The following is a 24,378-nucleotide window of genomic DNA, read 5'->3' on the forward strand; positions in this document are numbered from 1 at the left end:
TCCCTTAGGAATGAAGACAGTCCCAGGCAACAACTGTAAAACTCTCCAGCATTTTGCTTTTTATTCCCACCACACCTCTTTCACAGTCTCTGCCCGGTGCTCCTCCTCCGAGGTAAAGAGCTTGCACTCAGTCTTCTGTTGGATGGCCTCCAAGATCAAGTGGTTATGCTTCAGGACTGTTTCTAAAGTGGCACGTTCTGGGGTGGTCACTGAAAAAAAGGGGGATCAAAAACTCATTAGTCAAACAGTGAGCACCGTTTTTCCTTCACCCTTCCTCCACTCAATTCTTCATAATGAAAACACATTTCCCCTATCTCCTGTCTGAGGCTGGCAGCGGGGAAAATGGCAAACAGCACTGTAATCAGAGTATAATAACGAATGTAAGTTTAAGATAATTACTGCATCTATTTTTTAAAAGGTTTACAAACTTTTGTGTCCTTGAACGAAAATGCCAGTCCTTACTTCTAATAGTAGGGATGTGGGTGACTACTCTAAGAGAGCTCTTCCTATTTTCTAGGAAGCCTGACAGCCATCTCTAGTGGGGGCAAAACCCCTCCAGAGGTCAGGTAACTTACCTGCCCGGAAGAAAGCGTCGGCACCAGGCTCCCTTCGTATTTCCTCCATGAGCAGGTCTAATGGGCAGGTCTTTGTCTCCTGAACCACCAGCAGCAGTTGCCAAATGGCTGTGGCAGAGAGAGTCTGCTTTTCTAGAACTGCTGATATCAGGGAATTGAAACCACCTGAACCAGAGTCACGTTTCACAAGCTTCTCCATGACCTTCAAGATGTAACACAAATGCTCACGTAAGAGACTCTCCAGCCACTGGCCCAGCTGCAGAGCTGCAAGTCTAGGTATTGGGTTACAGTGAACATGTTTGGGGAAGGAGTTTTTCAACATCCTCACCTCTCTCAATCTGAGAGATTTCTTATACATGTCAAGGTTCTTCATTTGTCCTTTTGAATGCCTTTCCTTACTACCACAGAAATTAGAACTATTCTATTTGTTACTCCACCTTAGAAACTGAGTTACCTTCTATTTCTCCTCCACTTAGCAAATTCTCAACATGGCTACATATGTAATATTTACAGAAAATATAAATGTATGTGTGGGTGTTCATATTTTTTCCTTCCTTCTCATTTTACCCTCCCCTCCCTCTGTTTCTCTCCCTCTCTTACCTCTCTTTCTCCAGGGGCTAAACTTGTCATGTGTGAGATCATCTTTAATAAAATCTGGTTGTCTGTGAAAATCTCAGAGAGGTTTTCGTGATAGCGTCTCAATAGCTCAGTCCCATAATCATCAGGGCTTGGTTGGACTGTAAGGATATTAGCAAAACAATAATGTTTGATGCAACAAAACCTTCTACAGAAGACTCCAGGATACTACCAATGAGAGACGAAGACAGCAATCAGCACAACAGCTCAGTGTCCTCTGCAGAGCCCTGGCTTGGCGCCTCATATGTTCAGAGCTCCTCTGCCTACCCTTAATCGCTTGGTGCTTCAGGGTCATAAAGCCATTAACACTTTGAAAGTCAGTGCCTGGTGGTAGGAGCTAGCAATTGCTCACCAGGGGGGTAATTAGAAGGCTGTACTTGTAAGAGACTCAGATGCGCAGATTCAACGGGGGGTGCTTGTCAAGCCTGAGGTAGAGGATCCGTGTGGCGATCCTAAAGATAAGCACGAATCAAGGCTGTGTGTGTGAAGCTGACCCGTGGTTTTTCTACTTAGGTGCCCTTTGGGCCAATTTGTTAGGTTCTCTAAGAGGTCATATTTACTTGAAAGTTAAGAAACATTGAAATGATCAGGCATTTCTCTTAGCTTTGCAGATATTTAAAAATGTACTCTCTTCTTTAGCTCAGTAACTCCACTTCTGGAAATCCAACCTTAAGAAATTATCTGAAGGTCTTTGTCTATGTACAAAGGCAACTGTCAAAGCATAATCTGTGCTGATGATGACAGTGAAGATAACAACTAATATTTACTGAGTGCCCATGTACCGGGCACTGTGCTAAATGTTTAACATGTATTATACTAGCCACACAAAAACGAATGTGATAGGTACCACTCTTACCCCATTTCACACAGCAAATGAGATTCAGAAAGGTTAAGTCACTTGCTCAGGGTATTACAGCCACAGAATGGTGAGGTGAGGCTGTAGTCCCAGATAGTCTTGACACTAACGCCTACAGTCCTAACCATTACGCTACATGTGCTCTGAAATAAGGGCATGAATAATACACCATACACGTCCTTATGATGGAAAACTACACAGCCTTCAACAGCTAGGATTGTGGGGAGTTTTTCTGAACTGTGGAAAATAATACTGCTGTAATGTTACATGGGGGAACCATAAAATTATACAATATGATAGTATCTTAATATTATAAAAATGATAGATAAAATATGTCAAGGTGTTAATATAGGCATGCTTGAGTGGTAGAATTTTAAATGGTTTGCTACCTTATATTTGGAATTGTCCAAGTTTGTATAAGTACATACTACTTTTATAGGCTAGGGACAAATATCCTTTTTCTGAAAACCATCTGAGTCCTAAATGCTCTGGGACAGGGAAGAGTTGGCTTAAATTGGATTGTCTTTCTAAGGCATAGGATATGGACTCATTTCCCCAAGCTGAACAGACACCAGAGCAGTGAGTTCTGGGGACTGCTGGAAGCAGACAGCACTCTAGCAGAAAAGGGGCGATCGAGATTCGAGGCTTTGCTGCTCCTATTTGTGAATATGGTTGACAGCGTGCTGAGCCTTATGAGCACATTTGCTCCTGTGGCTCTCACAGGTGATCCTGGACAGCCCTGGGAAAGCCACATGTTAATAAGTCCTGAGCCACAGGAACACCATGAGGGAGCTTAACCGAGAAGAGTCACTCTCAGATTTCAGATCTTAACTCCAGAGAGATCGAGAATTACTGATGTATGACAGCTAGTTTCCATACTGCAATGACATTTCTTAACATTATCTTATCTCACCAGCATGGAGCCAAAAGGGTGTTTCAAGCTATAATTTTCTGGAAGAGTTGTTCCAGTCCAGAGAGTCAACAATTAACTAATACCTGTGGCGCCTGGCAAAGTGGCTAATTTCTGCAACTTCTCTAGCAGAAGGCCCAGGTTTGGGAAAGTCATCTTCACAGCCTGGAGGAGTTTTACCAAACTCTCAGCAGTCAGGGTCTTCTCTTCAGTCATTCTGTGCAACAAATTTTCTATTGTCTCCTTGGGTGTTCTGCCCTCACAGCAATTCAGAATCACCTGCAGTGCCAAGCAATCAACCAGACACCGGTTACTGGCAATTCAACATTTATCTGACACACCACTGGAAAACCTAGCAAGACAGCATCACAAGATGCCCGATCTCCAAGTCCTCCTCTGTTGGTCTCCAGCATTATTTTTTTTCCATAGTTTCTTCCTTATTTTGCTTCAATAAAAATCTAAAATATTTTCCAAACAAATACCTGTAAAAATCTTCCTTTCTCAATTGCAGGTCTGTGTATATGCTCTGCCTCCAACAGCTTGCATTTTGTGGAAACATTCCTAAACTAGGTCTACATGATACAGCAAGTAGCCTGCCTCTAACCTGGTTCTTTAGATGTGGCTTGTTTGGACACTAAGATTGAGAAACACAGATTGACAATTAACATGGTTTAATGTTTTTTGGTCTTTTTTCAGTAAAGTTCATAATATTAGCATAAGTTATAATTTCATAGGTTATAATTCCATTGTTTTACTTTACTTGCATAGTAATCTGAATACTCAGATAATCTGTACATTAGTCTGTGGACTCCAAAATATTAGATTTAAAGTGTCTTTCTGGATTATTTTTCTTGTGGATTCCTCATTATCCATTCCTCTCATTCTCAAGAGCCACATACATCAGCTCCAGTCATAATTCAGCAATTCCACTCCTTTGTCCTTCCTTGGTGTGCTAGAGGATTTTGAGTCAAAAGGGCACAGAACTCTAGCAAAAGGATGAAAATAAAACACGTGACAGATATTTTACAGATATTTTTATATTACAATAGAACTATTTCTTAATGGACTACGGCATAATATGCATAGCTTAGCTCTTATGGAACTGATAAAGCAGGGGATTATTTCAATACATGTAATCTACAGATTCACAGGGACTGAATTTTGAGCTTTCCTTTGGGAAAATGTCAGCTCCTAGTCATGGTAGTATGCCAGAGGCTGCCATTATCAAATTAACTTCCATTTTAAAATAATGAATTTAGTTTTAAAACCAAATTGGTTTTATATATATGAAAGGAATATATACATAATAAATCAAGCTGTCATATTCTTTGTCAGTGCAGAATATAGTCATCCTCTTTCAGTTCTAATATATAGATTTCTACTAAATAAATCATAATTTAAAAATTAAGAGCTTGTATCTAAACATCATACTGATTTCAGAGCTAAATCTTGGTTCCTAAGCAATAATCTGATACATAAAGAGGCAGCCAGACACCGGTAAGAGTAAGCACAGGCTTTAAATCCAGACAGACCTAGTTCAAATTGCAGTTCTAGTATTTATTGCCTGTGTGACCTTGGGCAAGTTATTTAATTCTTCAAGCCTTATCTTCCTCACTTGAAAAAGAAGATAATACCAACTCTTGCACAGTTGTTACTGTAAAATGAAGGTGCTGTTTGTATGGCTTTGCCTAACTCCTAGGACATATGTGATCTTTAAGAAATGACTATGTTATTGATATGATTAGGGAGAAGTACTCATAGGGGTTAAGAGAGTGTGTTTTGATTAGAAGTCTAGTTCTTATTACCAGCCCCAAACAGCTGTGTCTTTGGGTGAGCTGCTTCACCTCCCTGTGTTCTGTTTCTTCATCTTTAAAATAAGGGTAATATCCATGATGTCATAAAGTTGCTATGAGGGCAAAACTCAGTAATGTTTAAAAAGTCCTCAGCACATTGCCTGGCACACAATAAGCAATAAATAAATGACAGCTATAGTAATTACCTTTTTTTTTCTGTTTCCAGTCCTTATGTAAATATGTTCCTGGTTACTGCTTCTTACAAAACCCAACATATTTATAAAGGCCATGGCATCCATTATTAGCATGGTTTCTAACCAGAAAAAAAGTTGGAAAAGGCCTGGGTACACATTCCACACGATGTCAAAATACTGTGGCTATTCAATCAACATTCACCTCTCCACTCCCACTTTATAGTATGCTTCAGCTTTCATGAGAAGGAATCACTTAACGAAGGTCTGGTGGAACCCCAATCTTAAGAAGTGTTTTTGTGATTTATAACTAATTTAAGCACTTCTGCTTCAGCTTTCTCTTTCAAGTAAACTGAAAGTGACAGAAGAAAATGACAGTGTGGTCTATCTTGCTGCAGAGAATGAGGCTGAGTTTGGACTCTATCTATAAATGCTGTTTTACCAAGATAATGAAACAGTTCAAAGGACACATTCAATCTAGCTAATAAGAAAAAGGTTTGAATGAGTAATCCAATGAAATCGCTAAAGAGGGAATCAGGAACTTCTAGAGCTATAAGCAACTTACTTAAATTGAGTGTCTGAAATCACACTTAATTGGAAGACTAAGGAGAAAAGATAGAAGAATCTTTGTATATTTTATTTCTCTAAGAAGTTCAAAGGACTTAAAATTTTAAAAACAAATCATAAAATGTAATTCTGAGATTAAAGGTTGTTCCCTTTGTGTGTGTGTGTGTGTGTGCATGCACACATGTGCAACATAAGATCACTGAGAAAAATTGAGGATCTAGTTGTCACTGTAAATTCAGGGCTTAGCCATTATACCAGTGGCTTCTAAACGTTTTCTCTCCTGACAACTTAAGTCACTTCCCACAGTTTTAGGAATTGATGCCACAAAAGTACTCTATCCCTATTCCTTCTTCCCAGATATAAAAGTATTTTTAGCACAAAGTTGAAATCAATAACACCAACAAACATAGTTATCTAGTTGCCTTGAGAAGTCATGCCAGCAGTTTTATGAGGATTTTAGTAGCTAGCTGGTGGGAGAGTAAATTGGTACAACCTTCCTGAAGGGCAATTTGGCAGTATGTATCAAACACTTGAAAATTTTTATACTCTCGATTCCAAAATTCCACTTCTTAGAAAGTATAGTAAGGGAATAATTTCAGAGGTATGGAAAGATTTATGTGCAAGAATGTTTTTCACAACATCACTTATAATAGCAAAAAAAAAAAAAAAAAAAAAAAAAGGACACTAATGCCCAATGATAAAGAATTAATGAATTATGGAATGTCCATTAGATAGGCTACAAAATCCATATTATAGGCATAGACATGTATTAAGATATTAGGTAAAAAGTCAAGTTAGAAAACCATATGTTCTGTATAACGCCATCTTGGGATGACTCAAATAAGAAAGAGGGGAACACGGCCGGATGCGGTGGCTCACGGCTATAATCCCAGCACTTTGGGAGGCCGAGGCGGGCGGATCACGAGGTCAAGAGATCGAGACCATCCTAGCTAACACGGTGAAACCCCGTCTCTACTAAAAATACAAAAAAATAGCTGGGCGTTGTGGTGGGCGCCTGTAGTCCCAGTTACTTGGGAGGCTGAGGCAGGAGAATGGCGTGAACCCGGGAGGCGGAGCTTGCAGTGAGCCAAGATTGTGCCACCGCACTCCAGCCTGGGAGACAGAGCGAGACTCCGCCTCAGAAAAAAAAAAAAGAGGGGAACACATGCTTCAGCAGTTAGCAGTGTCATCTCTGAGTGGTGAAATGTGAATTTTTTTCTTTTTGATTGCTTTCCCAATTTTCTACATATTCCAAATGTACAGTATATTTCTATAAAGAGGAAAGGTGTCATAATAATTACAGAATTTCCTTAACATTTTAACTTGATACAGTTGTTTATAGTAAAAATTGATAGAGTCAGAGCAAGAATAGCATATATCCATCTGTCCATCTGTCCACCTGTCCACCTGTCCATCCATCCACCCACCCATACATCCATCCATCCACCCACCCACCCACCTATCCATTTTCCTTATGGCTCCATGTGCAAGGCCTTCAGCAAGCTACTGTGAGGAAAGCGACAGGATACGAAACAAGCACCTCAACTTCAAGGTGCTTACTATGCAGTATGTATTAAAATACTGCAAAGTATAAAATGCTATGTGCCACAAAAGAATTTTTTTTAAGTGCTATATGAATTCAGGAGGAGGGAGGAGACACTTGACACAGTTACCCTTTTTTCAGTGCCAGTCAGGAATTCCTCCTTGGCTGTTTCCAGGAACTCCATAATAGGTCTCAGCTGTGTTACACACTGTATCAGGTCCTCTTTGTGTTCTAGTAACAGAACAGACAAGGTCTTTCCCTCCTCTGTGCTCCCTGGGGGAGAAAGAGTTAGAAACACACAAGAGAAGCTAGTCAATTTGAAGAAAATGACAGCATGGTTTGTCAAGAGAGATCTAACAGAATAGTAAAGTGATTTTCAGCTTATTCTGAGCACCTGAATGCAGATTCTCTTTTACAGAGGAAAATACTTTATTATTCTGTTTAAACTCTATGAAAGGAAAAATGTTTCATTTATCTGTCGAAACACAAAGCTGCAGAGCCAGCCAGAGGTTAACTTCTGGTTGGCAAGGCCACTGCTTTGTACCTAACCCAAATGAGAGAAGCTTCAGCCTTAAAGTGCTGTCAGCGAACCAGTCCACCCTGGGTACTCAAGTCATTGATTTGAATGTGTGGCTTTTTGAAGGGCAGGAGAACATTGATGATATTCTCCAACTTCAAGGTGTCAGACTAGTTAACTGTGGGATAGAAATGGAGACTCAAATTTAGTTGGTGTATATTTAACATGCAGCTTCTGGAATTTACATGTGAAACTTATGTGAAAACCACTTAATAACTAAGCCACCAAAGAAACGTATCACTGGAACAAACTTTATAGCATCATCCCAAAATAAAACCCTGCCATTCCAATCCATAGGATCTTCTCCTACCTTTTGGCTGCACTGTGTCTACATCTTCTGGCTTCCTGGCTAACAGTGCTGTTTTTACTGCAGGATTAGAATCTTGGTACAGCCTCAACAGGGACACAACAGTCTGAACATCCAGGCTCCCCTCTCTTACTTTACTCAGGATTCTCTGGAATGCTGAATGTCCTCCTTCACCCTCGAGACACTTCACTACAGTCTATGGAACAAAAGTACCCAGAAAGATAGATTAGTGAACCACAAGAACCATCCACTCCCTGCATTTGGCAAACAAGGCCCTCAACAGTTTGATTCCTGCCAGCTTCTCCTGCAGCTCCTCATCCACTGCACTTTCTTCCCCAGTGGCAGTTCCAACAAGACCCGCGATCCCAATCTCCTACCCCTGTCTTCTGGAGGACTCCAATTCCACGACTCCATGCTCGAACCTTGCTCAGGGGTTACCTCTGCTGGGAGGCCTTTCCTGGCCACAGGTCCTACCTCCTCTTCACTGCTTTTAATTTGACATTTGTCATACTATATTATAATTATTACATTTTTTCTCCTACTAGACTTCTTGAAGACATGAATTATGCTGTTCTGTATCCTCTGTATCTTCAGCAAATAGCATAGCCTGGCACACAGTAGGGGCTCAGTGAATTTTTAATAAACTTAATGCACTTCTTACCTAATTATACCTTTCTGAATCTGGCATTTAAGTATTTCATGGGCAAGGATGTCTGAATTTAAATCTAATGAACTGTCATTTTATTATTTGAGAATGCAATTAAAATCTCACAATTTAGGAAAAAAGAATACCTTAAATCATTTACATTATAAATGACAGACTATTTAAAAAGACATGAGCCTTATTAATTTTAGATATAGTCGGTAACAATTAAGGCTAACAATGTGTTGGCTTGTAGTTGCCAGCTGTAAGAACATATGACTCACATGTTAATTACGCCGTGTGAATGACTGCTTTCAGCCTGAAGGGGCTTCACAGCTTCTTCCCCTAACCAACGTTTACATAACGGGCCTTGCCTCTGGCTTTGTGCCACTTGACCTTTCGGTGGCATTTGGCAGTGCCTCTGTATCACAATTCTCTTCTGATTTCAGCAGCACTGAAGTATGTGGGATAAGAACTTGCCTTCCTGACCACTCCTTTTCAGCCTTTCACACTGGTTCTTCTTCCAAATCCGTAACCATTAACAGCACCTAAGACTGGTCTCAATCTTTTATTTTTTTTTTCTCCTTTTATATGCTCCCTTTTGAAAAGCTCTCACATGTATCGCTTTAACTATCACCTTTATGCAAACCACTCTGAAAAGCAGCTCTAACCCTGCACTGTTTCAATCCAGAGCTGCCACACGGTTTCTGCTGGACACATCTTATTCTCCCTCCAGAGGTCTCAGGGGCGCATATAAAACCAAAGTCATCATCTTGACTCTTCTAGACCCTTCTAAGACATCAACAACCCCAGTGGCAAAATAAACAAAATTAGTATTCCTTTCTTTGGTCTGACAGAACATCTCTCATGCAAATACGAGGAAGGTCAATTGGAAGGTAGGATTCATATTTCTATTCTAGCAATAATTAATTTACTTGAAAAAATCTGATAACCAAAACTGAATTTCGTGTGTACAGTCATATGTAGAGTCTTTATATTTCTACTTCACAAAGCTACCATCTACCTTTGATTTTTTTTTAGTGTCAAGATTATAAAACAGAAAAATTTTCTCACCAGAGTCTTTAGAGAGCAAAAGGTTAGTTTTCTACATACACACAGTCTCCCCACTACACTAAAGGAGCTCACGAATACTGTACCAACACAGCAAAATTTAGCTAGACAGCTGTTATTATCAATTCTGGTAGTAAGTATATGTTTAAGATTTTTATTTAGAGAGATTTTATCTTTCTCCTCTCCTCCCAAGTAGAAATTATAAATGAGTTACACCTTGTGTTTCTTGGCTTTGCTTTAGCTTGCTTCCTAATCACAGGATGTCTGTATAAAAAAGCTACATTAAACTTTAAAAGTTTCCTGTGTTTTTCAGTCATCTCCAAAAGTACACAGAGAGAAAACACAGTTTAATAATCCACATCAACATATCATTAGTGTAAGAAACTTCTGAGAACCTAAGGTAACTCATCTTGTATTTAAAAAATAATAAACAAGAAATGAAGATGTCAGTTGAATGCTTAATCCCCTTTGGCTAAATTAAATCAACTTTTCATGCTTTTGTTAGTTGGCTTGAAATCTCTTTAAAACGCCTTCTCACCGACAGCAGTAGGGACCCCAAGGCAGGCAGCATCTAAAATGGATCCTAATGATACCTGACTCTGGATATTCATGCTGTTGGATTGAACCTCACGACTTGCTTCTAAGAAGGAGAATATGGTAAAAGTTACAGGATGCTACTTTTGAGGTCAGGCTAGTTTGACTTCCATCTTGCCTGTGCTTTCTCTCTCTGCCCTTGCTCTGTGAGATGCAAGCTGCCATGTTGTGAGCTGCCCTATGGAGACACCCAGGTGGCAAAGAACTGATGTCTCCAGCCAACAGTCAGGGAATAAGCTTGGAAGTGGATCTTCTGAAGCCTGCCAACAGCCATGAGAGTGGGCTTAGAAAAAGATACTCCCTGGGCTGAGCCTTGAGATGCAGCCCTGGCTGACACCTTGACTGCAGCCTGTGAGCGGCTGAGCCAGAGGATTCAGATGAGCTGTACCTGGATTCCTCACCCACGGGAACTGTGGTAATAAATGTTTGTTGTTTGAAGCTGCTAGATTTTAGAGCAATTTGTGATACAGCACTGGATAACTAATACAGAGCCACTTGCTGCTAATACCCTCAGTAAACATGTTTCTTCCTTTTTATTTTCCCTTTCCTTCCTGCCTGCCTTTTGTGCATCTCAATTAATACAGCATACAGCTATCTCATTCTAGCCTAGGCCAGGCTTTTTTTTTTCCACCTGAAACTCTCCGAATATCCCAAATCCACATCTCTCAGTATCCAATTTGTCTGGCATTATCATTTGAGCCAGTGGGGAAGAGAAGCTTTCATCAATGGTGGCATCTGATATGCTTCTCATTATCCTCTCTGCTGTCTCCCTCTTTGCAGAACTACTCAGCAGTGAAATTAAAACATTTGTTCACTTCATTGCTCAACAGTGATGCTAGGGCGGCCATCTGGGAAGAGAAGCAGGGGTGGGCTGATGAAAGGGCCAGGAGAGGGCAGTTAGCTGCATGGACAGCCCTGCTCTCTCTGCTCTTTCTTTCAGAACCTACTGGGGACCTACACCCGTGCCAGCACTACAGCAGTTATTCCATCAGCCCCCTAAAGCTGCCTAGGGCTCCACAGTGGAATAAGCAAGCAAGCCCTTTTCTGCAACAGTTTTTCTGCCTAAACAGAAGGGTATTAGGATATTAGGATAGGCAGGGGTTCGTCAATTACTATCATGTAACAGAACTCCAAAAGCTGACCAAAACAGAGTTCTGTTGAAAGGGCTAAGTTCTTTAACCATACATTTGGAACTAACTCTTAATTCTCAGGGGTAAAGGTACTTCAATAAATTCATGTTAATGCACGGTCACAGAAGTAATCTAAGTACTTTGCCTATGAGTGAAATGTAGGTAAATATATTTCAAGATGAGACCATTTCTTTTCCTCTATAAGTGAAAAACCATTTAATCTTTCCCTTAACTCAAGCCTTTTAACTGAGTTGACTTATTTACCCCAATTGTTTGCCTACTGCCTTCAGATCTGTTTGAGTTATACTATATTCTTGTTCACTCAGGCCTCTGTTGACTGCTGAGGGCTGGGTGATGGCAATAATGATAGAGACTATAATCGCTCCACATCATCCCGGACACCGTGTCATCTACCTTCCTCCTCCTCACACCAGGCCTGGGAGACGTTACTACTACTATTTTAGATGAACTTCAAGGTGGTTAAGTAACTTGCCTAAGGTCACAGGTCTAGTAAGGAGAGTAGCTGGCACCCCTTTCACCTAGTTCCACCTCCCGGATTTAAGCATAATCGAATCTATTTACACTGGGTTCTATTAGACTTACCAGAATCAATACCGCTTTGAACACTGGGTAGTATGTAGACAATTTGTATCACTTTTCTTGGTCTCAATTAATAGACTGGTATATAGTAGGTGCTCAATAAATGTTTAATTAAATAAAATTCCCTTGCCATAAAACCATTAGCCCTTCTATCCATGGCTGCACATCTTAGGCTTAATCATTAACAGAAAGGAGATTTGGAAAAACAACAACTTATTTTCACCTTTCATAGACCTGTAAAATGAATCTCATTAACTCACTCTCAAGAGGGCTACCCAACCCTTCAGTGAACAGAGCCCTCCAAACACAGATCTGCATTTGACAAACCTCCACAGCAGCGACACGGCTGAAAACACCAGATTCACATAGGAGAAGAGACGTGTTTGCCTTTGAAATAAAGTTGAAGGAGAAAAAAATGCTACTAGGTCTTCAGCTTTGGGAGTCTTCTAGATTTCTAGGTGAAGAGTCGATCAAAAAGCACAGAAATCAATAGTAGAAAAAGCTATCTCCTTATTCTAGTTGAAGACCCACTTTGCTGTATACACAATTAATTAAAAGCAGTGACATGGCTAGGAATAAAGAAGGAAGACAATTCCAGCCTTCATCTTTCTCCCATGCTGGATGCTTCCTGCCCTCGACCATCAGGCTCCAAGTTCTTCAGCATTTGGATTCTTGGACTCACACCGGTGGTTTGCCAAGGGCTCTCCGGCCTCTGGCTAAAGACTGAAGGCTGCACTGCCGGTTTTCCTACTTTTAAGGTTTTGGGACTTGGACTGATCCACCACTGGCCTCCTTGCTCCTCAAGGCGCAGACGGCCTATCGTGGGACTTTACCTTGTGACTGTGTGCCACCTACCACGGCTTTGGCCACTTTCTGTTGGATTGCACCTGAAGTTAGAGCAGCTGCTGCCATTTCTGTCACCATGAGGGCAAGCCTTTCTGAAAGTGGAGGCCACAGAGAGGAAGCATTGCTGAGACGGGGAGAAAGAACCCAGGTCCTGATGATGGTGTTGCCATACCTGTACCCAGCCATGGCCAGAGCTATCTCTCCTTTCACACTGTGAAGTCACAGGAGCCAACAAGTTAACTTTTTGCGTAAGCCAGTTTGGACCAGTAGATTGCACACAGAAGGCGCTCAAAGGAATCCTAGAAGCCCGGCGCTGGAAAGGGTCCCCAATTCAGCTGGTCTGGTGCTCCCTGCGGTACGTGAATGTGTTTACAGCGTCTCCCTACAACTCTCTCGGATATTCCTATGTCTACCCTAATTTAGTTGTTTTAGTAACAATGTGGTGCCTCCCAGGCAACGTGGTGTCCTGGATGAGAACAGGATCTCTGATGCCTCCATGCTTCTGAGCACCGCCTGGTCTGCAGGGACCATGGGTGGTGTCTGAATCCCCAGTGAAATTCCCTGAGCCTCACAGTCCCAGTGGGGCTTGTCTGTCACTGAAGTGCAAGCCACGCTCAATCCCTGGGGATGCTGAGTGCCGTTAATGGCCACGTGATGCCAGCTAAATAAAAACAATTTTCAACCTCCAGAAAGTATCCCAGCCACTCATAAAATCATCCACTGTGTCTCACTGTATGCAAGTCTTGTTAGCTCCACGCTGTTCTCAATCTGTAGCATCTCTGCTGCCTGCATGTCGGGAGGCAGACACATGTCAGAAAATACAGACGAGAGAACTGGAAAATGCCAGTGCCAGCGCCCTGTCCAACCCCTACCTTGCCTTTGTTTTTACCCACATGAAAACTGGCACAGAGAGGCAAAACAACTTGCCTAAAGCCACAGAGCAAATAAGTGGCAGTGTCAAAACTTGTTAATGCTAATGTCCAGAAGAGTTAAATAAATGATTTCTAAAACATTAAAAAAAAAAAAAAAAGGCTGGGCATGGTGGCTCACGCCTGTAATCCCAGCACTTTGGGAGGCTAAGGCGGGTGGATCACCTGAGGTCAGGAGTTCGTGACCAGCCTGAACAATATGGTCAACCCTGTCTCTACTAAAAATACAAAAATTAGCCAGACATGGTGGCGCATGCCTGCAGTCCCAGCTACTCAGGAGGCTGAGGCAGGAGAATCACTTGAACCCGGGAGGGCAAGGCTGCAGTGAGCTGAGATTGCACCACTACACTCCAGCCTGGGCAACAGAGCAAGATTCGGTCTCAAAAACAAATAAACAAACAAACAAAAAACAAAAAACAAAAACCTAGCATAAAAACTGAAAAACAGTATGAGTCTGGCTCTAAATAAAAGTTTTACTCAGCTTAGCCAAAGGTCAGAAGTGTCCTCTTAGGTCACTATCTGCTTTTCTCATGGGTAAGGGATATTACACTGATACAAAGACATGCAGAACACATGTTCCCACTCCAGCACCCAAGAGATTTCTCTTTAATAAGTTTTGGCTTTGGTTTCTCACAATTCAAGTAGCCCAGCTTCTTCTCATGTTGCTGCAATCACCGCTCAGGGAATGGCTTTGCCACCTTTCATCATTGATCTCAGGAAATAAAACAATCGGGACACTAGTTCATGGTGTCCTCCCTAAACTCAATCCTGCCCAGGTGCACACCTCACAGCTGTGTTTCAGAAATGGAATGACACATCCAGGAGTAGACTATTTTTAATGTTAAGCTGTTCTCAAGTTATGATTAACCAAACAACGACCAATCACAGGACACCACTCAAAGCTCTTGGGGAGCTAAAAATGTACAAACAGAAAAACAAAATACCCTAAACAAACTGTAAAATTGTACGGAAATGTGAAACAATGTTGTTCTAAGTGAACAGCTCTTAAATGTGCTCATTGCTGAAGCCTTATGGTGAAATCTGTAATTTGGCGACTCTTGTGCATACTTCCCCCAAAATAACCACACATGTGGCAGGATTTCTCTGCTGTCAAGATACTCTTTAAGGACAGGGATCAATTCTTATTGAAGTTTCTCTGCCTAGCAAGCGGCTCAGTCTGGCACATATCAGTTGCTCAGTAAACATCCGCTAAATCAAAGGGTAAGCAAATGAGGAAAATGGGTATTCGGTGGCCTCTCATGCCACTGAAAGGTGCCAGCACAGACATTATGACATCTGCCATCACACACTAAGAGTTTTGCAAGCCATTCACTTCTCCAGCTACGCTTCTCAAAATGTAGTCTACAGGTTCCAAAACAGCAACCCATGGGGAGCCTGTTAAAGATGTAGATTCCCAAGTTCTACCACAACCTAAGAATCAGACACTATGGAAATGAGGTCTGGAGGTGCTTTGTAACAAGCACCTCAGATGATTTTTCTATACATTGCTAGAGACTGATTGCTTCATTCTAGATACTACCCCTGCAGTACAGGAAGCTACTTCCTCTAGAGACTGTTCTAGAAAGTGATTGCTTCAGACCAGACACTGCCCTTGAAGTTTAAGAAGCTACTTCCAAGTGGATGGTGGTACCTATCTGAAAGCATGCCTTACAAATTAAGCTTAAAGTAACAGCAAACCGGCCGGGCGCGGTGGCTCAAGCCTGTAATCCCAGCACGTTGGGAGGCCGAGACGGGCGGATCACGAGGTCAGGAGATCGAGACCATCCTGGCTAACACGGTGAAAGCCCGTCTCTACAAAAATACAAAAAACTAGCCGGGTGAGGTGGCGGCGCCTGTAGTCCCAGCTACTTGGGAGGCTGAGGCAGGAGAATGGCGGAAACCCGGGAGGTGGAGCTTGCAGTGAGCTGAGATCGCGCCACTGCACTCCAGCCTGGGTGACAGAGCGAGACTCCGTCTCAAAAAAAAAAAAAGTAACAGCAAACCATCTCATGTATCAGAGTAAACGGCCATGGCACCAGGATATTATAAGGCATTCAGTGAAAAGGGGGTTTCAAGGTCTATTAGGTCTAAAATACTGAATTAATGTATAAACAAACAATAGCAGTTGTTCCCTACTGATCTCCTACCGAGTGTCTGGCATTTTACTATGAATTTTATTTAAATAATCATAATTCACAATGACCCCATGATGTAGGTGATAGTATCCCCATTTTACAAACAAGGACACTGAGGCTTATAAAGATGAAGCTGCCTAAAGTCACAATGCTAGTAAATAGTAGAGCTGGATAAATGAATTGTATATCCACACAATGCACATGACTCAGCAATAAGAAGGAATGAACACACAACAGTAGGGGCGCATCTCTGTAGAGTTCACAGAAAAAGAAAAAAGGGAAGAAAAAAAAAAAAACCATGGATGAATCTCAAGATACTTACGCTGAATGAAAGCCAGACAAAAAATACATACCATATGATTCCATTTATACAATACTCTGGAAAATACAAACTTATGTACAGTGACCGAAAGCAGACCAGCAGTTACCTGGGACGTGGGTAACGGGAAGGGGCAGGAGAGAGGGAGTACACACGGACACGAAGAAACTTTTGGGGGTGATGGAGATGTTTACCATCTTGACTGTGGTGATGGTTTCAGGGCATATACCAAAACTAATCACACTGTACAGTATACCTATGTACAGGTTACTGCATGTCAGTCATAGCTCAGTAAGGCTGTCTGAAACAAACTATAAGACAGAGAGACAGAAGTAGAGGCCCAAGTACAAAGCAGCATCTCCCTAACTCTGTTTAATCTTATGTTCTTAAAGTATCTGTTCCCTTTTTCTTTCTGAAGTTCAAAGATTTATTACGGACTGTAACAGAATAGGCTTTAAAAACAGCCACCAAGTGATTTGCAGAGCTCCTACTATGACCTCTAAAACTGAGGAAGAAATAATATAAGCCTATAATGATCACGAATAGCAAATCAGTGTTCATTTAAAGGACCATTAATGATATTGCCATCAAAAAATTAGAACAAGAAATGGAAAAAAAGAAAGAAATGTTGAACGAATGCATGTATAACATACATTTCTTGACCACCTGTTATATGCCACATACTTTTAGGTACCAATGTTAAAAAAAAAATGCATAAGACACAGTTCACCTAAGTATAAAGGTGACACTAATAACTTGAGTATTGCTGATCTAAGGAATAACGTTACTCCTCTGTAGCCAAAGTTAAGTGGAGAGGAAGCCTTAAGAGAAAATGAAGAGGTGTGTCTAGAAGCTATCAAGGTAACAAACTAATGACAAAAAATGATGGATTGAACAGTTAAGAGAACATGCAAGTGCAAAAATATAAAACCATAATGTCCTTCAGCATAATCAGTACAAAGAGTACCAAGGATTTATGACTTGAAACCTCCCAAAGAGAGTCATCAGGGTTAGCCCAGCCTTGTAACTAGCTTGTCTCCCAAGAAAACAATGTATAGCCAACTGTCAATTAACACAGCTAAAATAAATACTAGACCTTGAATTTGTTTTTTAAAAAGTAACTTGCTATGAATCAGGAAAACATTTAATTATTAGAGGGCATGTATTACTTGGATTAATACAAAATTGCCTACAGCAACATGGGAGGATCGACCCACAATACCCCCTACCAAATCAGAGGAGCAAGCCTGCTGGGACAGTGGCCTCTCGCTCTGCCAGCGGCCTCTCAGAATGGGGAAGCAGGGCTGGGAGAAAAGGGAAATAAATGGAATTCTAAATTGGTTGTGGAGTCGAATCTTGCAGGGTCAGGTGTGAAGAATCAGGTATTGAGAGATCACACAGGTAGGAAAGCGTCTCAACTGAGTTACTTAAAAAAGAGGTCAGCTAAGAAAGCATGATAGCCATTTGGCAGTTTTCTGTCAGGCGATTCCTAAACACTTATACATATATGCATCACTTTTACCCTGTTGGGAGGCAGTATAACTCAGTGTGTAAGGGAGCAGCGCTAAAGTCAGAATGCTGAGGTTTCAATTCTGGCTCAGGGTCATATGAGCTCTGTGACCTTCTCCAAATTACACCACCTCTTTGAGACAGTTTTCTCATGTATAAAACAGGACTTAACAATAATACCCACACTGATGATTTTTGTGAAAATTAAATGTGATAACACATATGCCAAGCTTAATACAGAAAGCGTTCAATAAATGTTTATCATTACTGTTTTTATGTCTGAAAATGGCCACTGTTATTCCTAAATATTGGATGTATTTTACCAATAATTCATATATATAAAGTCCTTTTTGTCCATATTTTGAGTATCTGTTGTTTTGTTTTAATTTGAATTGTTTAAGTCTCAGGTTTGGGGTTATACATGGCTACCTTCTTAAATTTATCTGTGATTAATCAGGAGGAAATGGTATGATCAGTTAAGTATCCTGGATCAAAACTGGTTAGAAGCTAGGATTCTCCTGGTGATCAAAATGTAACTTCATTTTGAAAGTATCTTGCCTGAGTACTTTTGCGAGACTGCCCTTTAGGGAATAAATTTTTAAAAATTAAAGTTTCAAAACATTGAAACCCTGGGCTATTTCCGCCCCATATGGAAAGTTAGTAAGGTATCCTGAGAACACTAAACTAGCAAACAAGTACAAAAGTCGAGGTACCTACCTCCTTCTGTGGACCTTTAATTTCTGAACACACTTCTAGTTTTTTTAAAACATCCTGGGTAACCATGAGTGCATCTGAGAAGATACCTTCATTTTCTAGAAGAAAATTCAGCTGGTAACGTTTCCTTTCACATGCTAAATGTGGAACAAAATAAAACAAATCAGAAATTCATTACTTGAAACAAATTTTTACAAGTTTCAGCTGTCTGAGCATCTTCAGGTCATATACTGCACCTAACTGATCTCTATCTAGCACATTAGTTATGAATAACAGACAACAGTATCTCTCACAGCTTCCTCCTTTGTGTTGGCCTCAGCCTGATTAAAATAGCAGATAATCAGCAGGGTGTGGGCCTATAATCCTAGCACTTTGGGAGGCTGAGGCGGGTGGATCACGAGGTCAGGAGTTCGAGACCAGCCTGGCCAACATGGTGAAATCCCGTCTCTACTAAAAATACAAAAAATTAGCCAGGCGTGGTGGTGCATGCCTGTAATCCCAGCTACTTGGGAGGATGAAGCAGGAAAATCGCTTGAACCCGGGAGGCGGAGGTTGCAGTGAGCTGAGATCATGCCATTGCACTTCAGCCTGGGCAACAGAGCAAGACTCCGTCTCAAGAGACAACAAAACAAAATAAAAAAAAACAGATAATTATCAAAATGGTACATCATTATTCCAATACTGCTTTTCTGCTCTGTAGTTCATGTTTGGACTTTCAATGTTCAAAAACACAGACACTTTTAAAAGAAGAATGGCCCAGAATGGTATTGCACTGAATACTGGTTTTCTACCTAACAGCGGTCTTTGATAAATTTATTAATGAAACATTAAAACTGATAAAGATCATTAAAAACAGAAGGATGGATTATAAGACAATGACTGTTACCTGGTTCTGTGCTTGTCTCCTTTGCCTCACTAAAGGTTTGCACAACAGGGGAGGGGGAACAATCTTCAGCTGTGTTAGGAGTCTCCACTGGGGTCTCTGCATTCCTCTGGCTCTCCTGGGCCGTGGGAGAATTCACACTCATCTCTTGTGAAACTGCAAGGACTGCTTCCTCAGTGTCAGCTTTCACAGGGCCCCCTGGAGTGGCAGAAAGCTCTGGGGAAGAATGAGGCTCTCCAGCACCTTCGGATGAAAGGATTTCTACCTGAGGCTTCTCTGGTTCCTTTGTGGATGTCTCTGAGGATGGCGCAGAGACGTCCCTTACCACCTGACCCTGAACAGAGCAGTTTACAAGGCTGGTCAGAAGATTTTTGCAGCTAACAGCCACATCAAACATCTGTAGACTGTCTGCTAAGGAGATGATTTTGGAGAAGTTGTGCTTGCCCACAGGTAGTTTGCCCGTGTACATCATTTCCAACAAGAGCGCAAACTCCTCGGGGCTCACCACAGATGCATCGATGGAGATGGTATCTGTGTTATCCAGCAGGGTTTTGAACAGGAGGCTGGCAGCAGCCAGGACAAGCTTGTGAGCCCTGAAGTAAATGGTACCAATGGAGATGGTGCAATCACAGAACTGCTGCTCCTTGCACAGAGTGTAGAGCTGCTGCAGCAGCTGCCGGCTGTAGTTGGGGAGCTCCATTGCGTCAACTCTGCCCCATGAACTCCTCTTCCTCTCCTCTCCTAGAGTCGGCTTCGGGGGGACAGGCCCTAGAGAAAATACCCACAAAATACCAGGTTAAAACTTCAAAAAACCATATGGGAAAAAAGGCCTTGAATGAAATGCTAAATGAACAGAAAGGCATTTCACTCATTCATTCAACAAATGTTGCTTAATAGGGAGGGACAGTATGCCAGGTATACTAAATCAATAATGATCATTATGTGTTTAAACATATGAAAGAGACTGCGCATAATGCTTTGTATAGACGATCTCATTTGATTCTCACAATGACTCAGTGGAAAAGATATTATTTCCTCCCCATTTTACAGATGAGATTGGAGCTTTGAAGGACCCAGAGAATCACCCTAAGGAAAAACAGCCATCTCACTGACTTCAAAGCTCTAACTACACTACCATTCCTGCTCCCAAAGAGCTCTCAGCCACCTAGAGGAGATAAATATGTAGATGGAGACTTATAATACAATGTCCTTGGCTTATTCAGTCTAGCCCTAACAATGGACCGAGGTCATCATTCTCTTCCTCTGAAAACACATTTTTCACTTGGTTCTCCTTCTCACTCACTAGCCATGCCTTCCCAGACTCCTTGGTTGGGTCCTCTGTGTCAGTGCAGCCTTTAAAGCTTGGAGTGCTCGAGGACCCAGTCATGCCACCTCTTACCTTCCCTCTCTTCTGATTCCATAGCTTTGAAATGTCATCTAAATGCTGACAGCTTTCAGATTTATGTCTCTGGCTCAGACTGTTCCTCTGAACTCCTGATGTAGACCTCCAACTACCTACTCAACATCTCCAATTGGAACCTGGTTTCTGAAATGTAACATATCCAAAACTCTCCTGCCACTTTCCCACCTCACAGCAATTCTGTCCTTCTCGTTCTTCAGACTAAAACCAAGTCATCCTTGACTTTTGCTGTTTCTCATATGCTATATCCAATCCTTTATAAATCCTGTTGGCTCTACCTTCAAAACATATCCAAACTCCAACCGCTAATTTCCTTCACTGGCTCCTCTCTAGTCAGTCCAAGCTGCCATCATCTCTTACCTAGATTACTGCAGCAACCTCCTAATTAGCCTCCATCCTCCCCTACTGCTATCATCCTATCTTCGACCCAGTAGGCAGAGCAACCTACTCAACACACAGCCAGATCTTGCTGCTTCTTTGCACAAAAAGTCTTAAATGGCTTCCAGTCTTGGAGTAAAAGTCAAAGTTCTTACAATGGCCTAGCAAGCCTTTAATCGTGATCTGGCTGTCATCGGCTCCTAACCTCATCTTCTACCACTCACTCTCCCCCTCACCCGTTCTGCTCTGACAACTCCGCCTTCCTTGCTGACCTGGGAATATACTAAGCATGCTCTACATTCTCTGCCTCAGGGCCGAGCATGCTTAGTATATCTGTGCGTGGCTGGCTGGCTTATTTCTACCAACCCTTTGCTTAAGGCCTTCTTCCCTGACCATGTTTTTTCAACAAGCAACCTCCCCTCCAACCTCAGAACATCCCGCTCCTTCGTCTGCTTTGTTTTTCATCATAGCACTTATCGCCTACTGACATACTATATTTTTATTTGTTATTATCTATCGTCCTTCACTAGAATATAAGCTCCATTAGGGTACGAACTTAATTTTTGTATCCCAATGCTTAAAATTCTGCTTAACACAAATACTGTTGATAAGTTGGTAGAATGAATAAATAACTAAAAGGAAACATAATGATGGATTTGTACACAGAAACAGTTTGGGGGATAGGGGAGTACAGGAGTTAGAGTAAAGCTTTGAGGGAATAACAGCTGACCTGTGTCTTAAAAGATACGGACACACAGATGAGGTAAAAAGAATGGGAGGAAAAGGCAATCCTGGCAGGGATGCCTGCATGAGGCACACAGATAAGAAAACATCCCGTGGTGGCAGGCAGGAGGATTAGGAGCTGAGATTATTGCTGGAACATAAAGCAGGGAATAGGAGTGTTAAGAGATGAATCTGGAGAGGCAGGCAGGGGTGTTGGCCACAGAGGGATATATAGGCCATGATTACGAGCTTGGATTTTATCCTAAAAGCAATGAGCAGCCATTGAGGTGTTTGAAGGGCTTTAAGCAGCAAAGTCATGTGGTCAGATATGCATTTTAAATATACCACTTAAGTAACATGTGTACAGAATTTGAGGGGGATAATGCTGGAGACGGGCTCTATATTATTGCAGGAGATCAGGAGAAAATCAATGAGGGCTTCAAGCAGGAGAACTGGTAATAGGAGAGAGCCAAAACACGTTGCGAAAGTATAGCTGTCATGACTTAGGGGCTGAATGATGTGAAGGATGGAGAGAAACAATTCCCAGGTTCCTGGCTTGGTGAGTGGGTGGATGATAAGATGATCCTGATAATACAAGAACAGTTTAGGGGGAGAGACATCTAGTTCAGTTTTGGGTTTGAGGATCTTATCTTTGTGGATCTTTGAGGAAATTATATAATCTCACTTGTATAAAGAAACAAGTACACTAAGAAAAGGGCAGAAAGACATGTCAAAAAACCAGCAATTGCTTTTGTTAGAGGATTATGGATGATTCTCTTTCCACCCCACCATTTCTACATTTACTGACACTGAAATTGACAGATAAAAACATAAATAAAAATATTTCAGAGTTCCAGTTTCCATTCCGGCATGTCAGGAGCTTAGAAGTCACCATGTCCTAAAAGCAAACAAAGCTGAACAAACTGAAAAACCAACAACCTTCTTTAATTAATCAAAGAAAGGTCACAGGGCAAATCATTGTCCCTAAAATTAGAGACAGGTAGACACAGAGAATCACAACTTAATGAACAAAAAACACAAGCCAGGCGCAGCGGCTCATGCTTGTAATCCCAACACTTTGGGAGGCTGTGACGGGTGGATCACTTGAGGTCAGGAGTTTGAGACCAGCCTGGCCAACATGGCAAAATCTCGTCCCTACCAAAAATATACAAATTAGCTAGGCATGGTGGCAGGCACCTGGAATCCCAGCTACTCAGAAGGCTGAGGCAGGAGAATCACTTGAACCTAGAAGGCAGAAGCTGCAGTGAGCCCAGATCACACTACTGCACTCCAGCCTGGGCAAAAGAGGGAGACTCTGTCTCAAAACACAAAACAAAACAAAAACAACATATGAACAAAAGCCTCTGTAGGAACAAGCGCCAGTTTAAGAAAACCTGAACTGCAATCAATGAATCGCTGGAGGCTCAGTGTGCACAACTCTGAGAGTTAAAAATTCTGGGGGGAACTCAGTCATGGGGGGCCCCCAATACTTCTGTGAGCTTTACCTCCTAGAGCTCTAACAAGTCCTCACAATGAATACTGAAGAAAAATTCCCTCTTGCTTCCAGCAGCGGGAGAGGGAAAAGGAGCCATTTTGAAATCCGCCAGAGCACTCTGTTTTTAACAAGGCCCGCCTTCAAGAAAAGCATTTTACAAGAGCCTAACTGGCTACAGTTTTCTCAGAGTCTAACCTACCTGGAGAAAAACAGATACCGAACTCCAGCTCCCTCCAGCCATCCTGTACCATCTAAGGAGCAAAAAAGCCTGAGAGTACTTGGGAAGTTCACAGCCCAGGGGCACAAGCTCACCAAAAGAGTGAGAATCCCAGGACTAGAGAAAGCTTCTCCTCCCCTACACCCTACTACCCCATCAATAAAGGCCTAGCTATAGCGGTTCCTTTTATGTAGTACATCATGTCCACCTTTCAATAAAAAATTACAAGGCATACTAAAAGGCAAACAAACAAACAAAACCAAAAAACAGTTTGGAGAGACACAGCAAACTTCAAAACCACTCAGATATAGCAAGAATGTCCAAATTAGCACATCAGGTTTTTTTGTTCTGTTTTGTTTTTGGTTTTTTTGAGACTATGATTACATATCCAGGGGCTTTAATGGAAAAAGTACAAAACATGTAAGAATAGATGGATAATGTAACAGAGAAACGGAAATTCTAAGAAATAATCAAAAAGAAACGCTAGAGATAAAAAACACCATAACAGAAATGAAGACTGCCTTTGATGAGCTCATTAGTAGACTGAACACGACTGAGGAAAGAATCTCTTAGCTTGAAGATGTAACAATCCAAAACTAAAAAGCAAAGTAAAAAAAGAAGAAGAAAACAGAATATCTAACAGTGGGAAGACTAGAAAAGAAATAACTAATGCCAAATGGGGACACCAGAAGGGGAAGAGAGAAAAGCAGCAATATTTGATGCAATAATGACTGGGAATTTCCCCAAATTAATGTCAGACACCACATCACAGATCCAGGAAACTCAGAGGACATTAAGCCTAGGCATATAGTTTTCA

The 24,378-nt window shown here is 41.6% G+C and overlaps 1 protein-coding gene across 8 annotated transcripts in view; it reads right to left on the bottom strand.

Annotated features, from left to right (window-relative positions):
* The window catches only part of ZBTB40 (zinc finger and BTB domain containing 40), a 79,654-nt gene that overhangs the window by 20,897 nt on the left and 34,379 nt on the right, over positions 1-24,378 (bottom strand). For 5 of the 8 annotated variants that reach the window (XM_001101372.5, XM_077970609.1, XM_015130391.3 and 2 more), the window contains 8 exons: positions 19,332-20,096; positions 18,449-18,582; positions 7,959-8,151; positions 7,202-7,344; positions 3,064-3,256; positions 1,176-1,312; positions 576-777; positions 76-209 (listed from right to left, as the gene is read on the bottom strand). In XM_001101372.5, the coding sequence (XP_001101372.2) occupies positions 76-209; positions 576-777; positions 1,176-1,312; positions 3,064-3,256; positions 7,202-7,344; positions 7,959-8,151; positions 18,449-18,582; positions 19,332-20,028 (1,833 nt within the window). In that variant the 5' untranslated portion in view covers positions 20,029-20,096. The remainder of the gene's footprint in view (positions 1-75; positions 210-575; positions 778-1,175; positions 1,313-3,063; positions 3,257-7,201; positions 7,345-7,958; positions 8,152-18,448; positions 18,583-19,331; positions 20,097-24,378) is intronic. The other 3 variants (XM_077970618.1, XM_077970614.1, XM_077970624.1) reach the window with 1 other exon arrangement.

This window comes from Macaca mulatta, chromosome 1 (genome assembly GCF_049350105.2).
Source record: "Macaca mulatta isolate MMU2019108-1 chromosome 1, T2T-MMU8v2.0, whole genome shotgun sequence".
Classification (NCBI taxonomy): Eukaryota; Metazoa; Chordata; class Mammalia; order Primates; family Cercopithecidae; genus Macaca; species Macaca mulatta.